A 7,122-nucleotide genomic window follows, 5' to 3' on the forward strand; every position below is an offset into this window, starting at 1 on the left:
ATTGTACCCTTTTCCAGGCCAGCACATACAGAACTCTTGTTCTTTTAAAATATTTTTTAGCTTTGATTTTTTTAAAAAAATAATACTTTCACACATGGCACAAAATTCAACAAGTTCAAAAGAACATATGGTGGAAATTCACTTTCCAGTCCTGTTTCCTAACAAACTACTTAGTTTTTCTCTGGGAGACAGTCATGTCTATGTGTCTCCCTCTCAGTGGTTCTCGAATATTCCATTGTAAGAATGGATCATCAATTGTTCATCTATTTCCTTAAACAACATTTAGGTTGTTTCCAGGAATCTATTTTTATCCCTAAAAATAGGGCTGCAGTGGAAAATTTCCTACACAGAACTTTGTGATGTGAATGGAGGCAATTCTTCGTAAGCCTTCATTTAATTTTTTTCCATGATAATTAGGTTTTTTCCCCCTATTTTTATTTTGAAAAACTTCAAATCTATAGAAAGTTGAAAAAAATAGCAGCAATGAAAACTTACATACCCTTTACCTGGATGTCCCAGTGGTTAAATTCTCCTGCATTTATTTTCTCTCTTTCTATGCATGCATTTTGTGTGCGTGATGAACTATTTGAAATTGAGTTGTTGGCGCTGTGACCCTTCACTCCTAAATACTTGGCTGTGGAGTTTCTAAAAATAAGGACATTCTCCTTTTTGGGTGTCCGCGATAATGTTATCACACCTGAGAAAATTAATACCAATGTCAAATTCGTGCCATTTTCAAATTTCTCCAGTTGTCCCAGAATAGTCTTTTATAGGTTTATTTTTAAAATGAGGATCTTTCAAGTTTTACTCCAATTTCCTATAAACTAGAAATCAGGTCTAGAGGCTCGAGATTTTAGGGTAAGTATTTGACTGGAATATTCCAGAAGGCCCATGAAGTCAGGCCTTCCTAGCTGGCCCCCCCCTTTTCTTTTGTTTTAGTGGAGGTGCTAGGGGTTGAACAGAGGACCTCGTGCATGCTAAGCATGTGCTCTACCACTGAGCTATGCCCTCTCCCCCAAGTCTTGACTTGTTAACAAAGCTTTCTGGGCGGGCAGAGGAGGGCCTCAGCCTGTGCTGCAGGCCTGGCCCTGAGCCCCTTGCTCTGTGTCCTGGCAGCATCCCTTCCTCCAAAGCCTGTGGGCCATTCACCAACTTCAACACCACCTGGGAGGTGGTCCCCAACACGGTGGGCACCTTTCCCAGCTCGCTGCAGTCCCTGGTCTATGGCGTCACGTCGGAAGCCTTCGCGGTGCCTTTCTTCATGATCATCTGGTGAGTGAGAACCACCCGGACCCTGCGAGTATTTTCCCTGCGCCTGGTGGGCTCCTCTTTGACTGGGAAATGGGGCTCCCCTGCTACCCTTGATATGGTGCCGGACCTCTCTGAACCTCAATTTGCCATCTTTGAAATGTCGTAATAATAGTAATTCTTTCAAAGGGTCATTGAGCAGGTCCAGGGAGGTCCCACAGGTCAGGCGCTTAGCCAGATGCCTGACTTATAAAGTCTAACCCATAAATGTTGCCTATTAATCTTACTGATTGTTCACAAAATTAGTTGCTCTTTGGAAAGGGAACTGATTGCTGGGCAGAGAGAAGAGCATCAGACTAGAAGCACACACTCGGACCCTGGCTCTGCCACTCATAAGCTGTGTGGCCTCAGGTCATCATATACCCTCTCTGAGCCTCAGTTTCCTCACCTGGAATATGGGAATAAGAATGGCACGTACTTCATAGGGCTCTGGGAAGAAGGAAACATGGTGATGTCTGTAAAGTGCTTAGCAGAGGACTTGGCCCTTAGTGAAGGCTCAGTGAATGAGAAGTGTTGTAAGCAGGGGTGATAAGGGTCTTTGCTGCAGTGATTCATTCTGAGTGTTAAAATAATTCTGATCACACATGTGTGTTGAGGGCTTACTTTGTAATGGGTGTTGTTCTAATTATAGCCCATTCTCATTATTCATGGATTCCTCTTTTTTTCTATATCACAAATGGGTCTATTAGCTAAAATATTTTTGGAACTCCAAAAATGAATACTAGCAGTGTTTTTTTTGTGGTTATTTGTGGACATACACAGAGTAGCAGAAAATGTGAGTTGCCTGAGTACAATGTCTCAGTCTATTTGGGCTGCTATAACAAAATATCACAGACCCTGTGTCTTAAAAACAACAGAAATTTATTTCTCATGGTTCTGGGGGCTGGACGTCCAAGAATGAGATCCCAGCATGGTTGGGTGAAGACCCTCCTCTGGTTTATAGACTTCTTGTATCCTCGTTTGGCAGGAGGGGCTAGGGTGCTCTCCAGAGTCCCTTTCATAAGGGCACTAATCCCATTTGTGAGGGCTCCACCCTCATAACCTAATTACCTCCCAAAGGCTCCACCTGCTAAAACCATCACCTTGGGGTTAGGATTTCAACATATGAATCTGGGGGAACACACACATTCAGATCATAGCATGTACATCTCCAGCTTAGAGGGTGGAGGGGAGACAAAATGACACTCTGCCTTCTTGTTTCAGCTCAGACTGTAAAGAGGTGTCTTTTTTGTGATCCATTTAGTTCCAGATTTCTTGCATTTTGTGCTTTTGGTTAGTGATTTCACTGTTTAAAGTGGCCCCCACATGTAGAGCTCAGTGCTGCCTAGTGTTCATTAGTGTAAGAGGCTGGGATGTCATTTATGAATAAAATACGTGTGTTAATTAGATAAGCTTCCCTCAGTCACACATTATGGTGCTCTTGGCTGTGAGTTCAATGACGTTAAATAAGGTGTCTTTAAACAGGAACAAGGTTATGTACTGATAACCTTTCTCAAGAAACATAAAAAACAAAGTATTGATGAGTTGACAAAAATGTGACCAGAGGTGCGAAGGAACCTACTCTGTATTTCCCCAGGGGCACTGGTTCAGAACTTGCTGATTCAGTGTTCCTGGAGATTGTAGAACAGAATAGAACCGCCACAGACAACTGGAATTGATTGTAGCTTACAGGTATTAACTCAGTTATTCTATGATGTAGATGTTATTACAGAAAAACCCCCCGTAATGCAAGGAGGGGGCCAAAAAATTCATTTGTTAAAGGCAAGATACCTTTGATACTGCCAGCTAGCCAGGAATTCTGAGGATCCCAGGATCCAGCTGCTCCATCGTAATGGGTTCTCCTTAAGCTGTAGTTTGGCTAGCGCCATCTGCTGGTGATTTCCTGATCTGCCTTCCACATCTTTGGGGGTGGTCATTCTTGTCCTTGGCCATGAGGACTTCCAGAAATGAACAAGTGATATCACTTGATTCCAGTGGCCCTCCTTTCCTCAGCCCTTTCTGGGGAGATTTGACAGGCCACTGCCTCCCCTTCAGGGATGAGGCCGCCTGCTGTTTTCTTGGGGGATTGCCCTCCATGCCACTTGCCCCTCCTCCCAAAGATAACTTAAGCCGCCCCCATGTGAGGTCTAGGGCTACACAGAAGACAGGGGCCAATTGCTGTTATGCAAAATTGTAGTATCTTTAGGCTTGTTATCACTGGCTTTTACTATATAATCCCCATTTTATAGATGTAGAAACTGAGGCGAGAGGGTTTCCACAGTGATCATCCATGCCGAGCTGACTTTCTGTCTGTGTCCTCCTGTCTCCCATCATGCTGTGTGTGCCAAGGAACAGCAGCAGCTTTTAATCGTAACCTGGGAAGCAAGGCACGAATCAGTGTCTGTTGCCGCTGCCAGATAACCACCCCTCTGGCTGTTTCGGATGCCCTCCGCTTGGGAGGGATGAGGGCTTGCTTTTCCTTTTTTTCTAACAGAAGTGAAACTGTTCTAAGCAAAATGTGTCAGATGGTTTTCCAGAGGCCTTCAGATGGTCCACCCCCTAGTGACCTCTCGCTTTGTGTTGCAGCCTCGTTATGTTTTACTTCATCGCGCTGGCCGGAGCACACAAGCGGGTGGTCCTGCAACTCCGCGAGCAGCTGTCCTTGGTAAGGAAGCGCTGGGCGCGGCTGGGGACGTTGACCCAGGACACCGCAGTGAGTGTGATGCTCATCGCAGGGAGAGGTGGAGTGCTCTCATCACCACCCGCCAAAACTCTGCCTTCAGGCTGGGTCTCCTCTGGCTCCATTCGTGTTCGGACACGTCCACCCCGCGATGTGTATATATCCTTATTCTGTGCTGGGGTACAGAGGTGAAGAGGGGAGACAAGACTGTTCAGTGGTTAGAGAAAAAGAAATTCCGACTGCAGTCACTGCTACGAAGACCATACAAACCAGGCAGGCAGAGTGACGGGTGGGCCTCCGCTGCTGTAGATGGTGGCGTGGAAAGCCTCTTTGAGAAGGTGACAGTGGAGCTGAGACTTGAACAATGAGAAGGAGCCGATTATGGGAGGTCTTGGGAGGAGGAGTCAGCGAGATGTGGCTGGAGGGTGGAGGATGATCAGGAGAGACCAGATGCTGCTGGAATCCCAGGGAGGGTCACAGCATAGCCTGAGGGCTCTGGTAAGAAGTTTGGGTTTAATTCTGAGTGTGATAGAAGGCCACTGGAGGATTATAAGAAAAGGCCGGTGTTCACTTTTTAAAGATGATTGGCTGCTTTGTGGACAAGGGGCTGTGGAGCGGAAAAGAGTGAAAGAGGCAGTTTGGAGGCCATTGCAGCCGTCCAGTGGTGAGGACCCTTGGCCCCGAGCCTGACAGGTGATTTCTTAGGTCACAATAATATTTGTTTCCAAAGATATTGAATGTGCCCTTGAATGTCTCTCTGCTTTTAGGAAAGTCGTGACAAGCGTTATCTGATCCAGAAACTAACAGAAGCCCAGAGGGATATGCGGAACCGGCTAGACTGACAGGAAGACGCTGCTGTGTGTGGCTTACAAGCTGCCCTGGTGACCTGCCAGCCAACAAAGCCCACCTGGGATTTTAGCAGAGATTTTTTTTTTAATACATTTTTCTGAAGCTTGGGCCTTTCCTGAGAGTGGTTCCATACGTGTGCAGCTGCGGTGGCCGTGTGTACATGACCCAGCCCCTGTTTAGGGCTTAGGGACTTAGAAAAGCGGGTTCAGTGCCATGTCTTTGCCTGTGGCCCAGCAGCTCAGGGACAGCTCGACCAGCACACTGACTTAAGAAGCCCTTGAAGCTTTTACAACCAAAACTGAGGAGAGAGCTTTTGTAATTTTATAAGCTTATTGGTACTGTCTTTTCAAGTTAACTGTAGACATTATCTCTCCATGAGCCTGGGTTAATTCTTTCGAACCAGATTCTGGGTTCAAAGGCCAGGAAGTGTTCCTTAAAAAGTAGTGACTCTTTTGAACGGTTCTGTAGACTTAATATAGAGACCTGATTGTTTTAAATGAAGAGAAATCCTTGAATCGTGATGTTTGAAACAGATGGTGGGAGCATGGAGAGGATGGTTATGTAATTTCAGCTACGTGGTAACATGGAATATGAGAGTCCATTTTATATGAGAGCAAAAAGCCCTTCCTGCCACTTGAATGAGCAAGGATCTGAAGTGCCCTGGATTAAGCCTTAGAAGGAGGGGACCTGCTGCGGGGTGGCAGCCTGGATTTCGTAGCTTCTGGGGCATTTTGTTCCTGCCTTGCTACTCAGAGGGAAGCTGCCTTTAAGAGCCTGGATAATCCCAAGCCTCTGTTCAACTTCTAGTCCTGAGTCTGGAGACTTGGCAGAGGGCCCTGTGCCATCAAGAAGCCAAGTCTGTCTCTCGGTCTTCCAAACGCTGTTTCCCTTCCTGCACTGAGGTTTCTGAATGACACTTCACATTTCAGAGCCAGGCTGGAAAGGGCTGCTGAGTATTTGAGCTGTGAGTCTATGCACAGAAGTGTTTTGGCATGTGGGCGGCAGCATCGGACCGTCCTGTGCAAGTTTACCGAACTAGACTGACTGCTGACATCTTAAATGCACATATTCGTATTTTAAGGGCTATTGTTTGCTTTCTTGTGCTTAAAATTTTTTAATTTTCTTTTACAAAATATGCAGAGTATCTCTTAATATTTCCGTTACCATAAAAACCATATGCAAGAAATACGTCATCTAAGCTTACCTGAAATTGGTCACTTTAAACCTTTTAATATAAGCCTAGATTATGGTTTAATGTAATCGGTTGTCATTTTAATACCTTGAGACTCTTGTTCAAAGTACTGTAGTTTTGTAAGGGACCGTTTGTGCCTTCCTTCCAGTGTTTTCCTTTGTTTTTCAGGCTCTAAACCTTCCCTGGGAGTAGCCTGGAATTTAAAAGTGGGTGCAGGTTTTAGAAAGCTGCTGCTGGGAAGAGTATTTCTCACCGCCCCCCCAACTACTCAGAAATGATTGATTCCTTGCTCTGAGGAGCAAAGCTTAGCACAGGTTTACCATAGCTGACACATTTCTGTATACTTGTGCCTTGTCCCTTTGCCAGACCATCTTTTTGCTCCCACAAAGTTAGCATTAACACGGGATATTTTTATATCTGTGAAACTGATGAGCTTTTCAAGCTTTTCCTGCCTTGAGCTTTATGAATTTGTAAGTCTAGTTATAACTAGTATCATGAAGTTTTGAGCAAACAAAAGTTCATTCCATCCTCAGTTTTTAAAAATTCTGATTGTTGGCGTTTTTGCCAACAATTTATATGCATAACATTCTTGTCTTCTCCATGCTTCTGAGGACAGTTAGGTTTTCTCTGTATGTGTGTGTGTCAGTGTCAGTGTGTAAGAAGCTGTTTTCTTTCCTTATTATACTGAAATATGTTAATATATTCATTTTAGTTAAATGCTGCTAATTTGCATACTTCTTACTTGAATGTTTTTATATATTTTGATAACTTTAATAACTGCAGGTGATGTCTGTATAATTGTTAAAGTGCAGCTCTCTCTAACAAATGTGCATTAAAACTACTGATTAAACTGTGTCTTGAAGGTTTTAAAATGTGATTATGTATATTTGAATTCTTGGAGGTTTCTCGTCAGCAATCAAGTGATCATGGAAAACTACAACAGTTTGTAAAGTTGCTCTTTGCCCTTTCCTAGAATCAGAGAGGAGAAAGATGTGTTTAATTATATACAAGATCATCAAAATGAGTGTTTTTAAGACTCCTTGGCTCTTTTGAAACCAAGGAGGGGTGTATTGCATGTGCTTTAAACTTAAAAAGACATAAAGTTATTTCAGGT

The 7,122-nt window shown here is 44.2% G+C and overlaps 1 protein-coding gene across 2 annotated transcripts in view; it reads left to right on the plus strand.

Moving 5' to 3' along the window:
* Positions 1-6,885, plus strand: part of TMC7 (transmembrane channel like 7) — a 48,624-nt gene extending 41,739 nt beyond the window's left edge. The window contains exons 14-16 of one of the 2 annotated variants that reach the window (XM_074346267.1): positions 1,117-1,272; positions 3,874-4,122; positions 4,735-6,885. In XM_074346267.1, the coding sequence (XP_074202368.1) occupies positions 1,117-1,272; positions 3,874-4,122; positions 4,735-4,759 (430 nt within the window). In that variant the 3' untranslated portion in view covers positions 4,760-6,885. The remainder of the gene's footprint in view (positions 1-1,116; positions 1,273-3,873; positions 4,123-4,734) is intronic. The other variant, XM_074346268.1, reaches the window with a different exon arrangement.
* Positions 6,886-7,122: the final 237 nt, after the last annotated feature.

This window comes from Camelus bactrianus, chromosome 18 (assembly GCF_048773025.1).
Source record: "Camelus bactrianus isolate YW-2024 breed Bactrian camel chromosome 18, ASM4877302v1, whole genome shotgun sequence".
Classification (NCBI taxonomy): Eukaryota; Metazoa; Chordata; class Mammalia; order Artiodactyla; family Camelidae; genus Camelus; species Camelus bactrianus.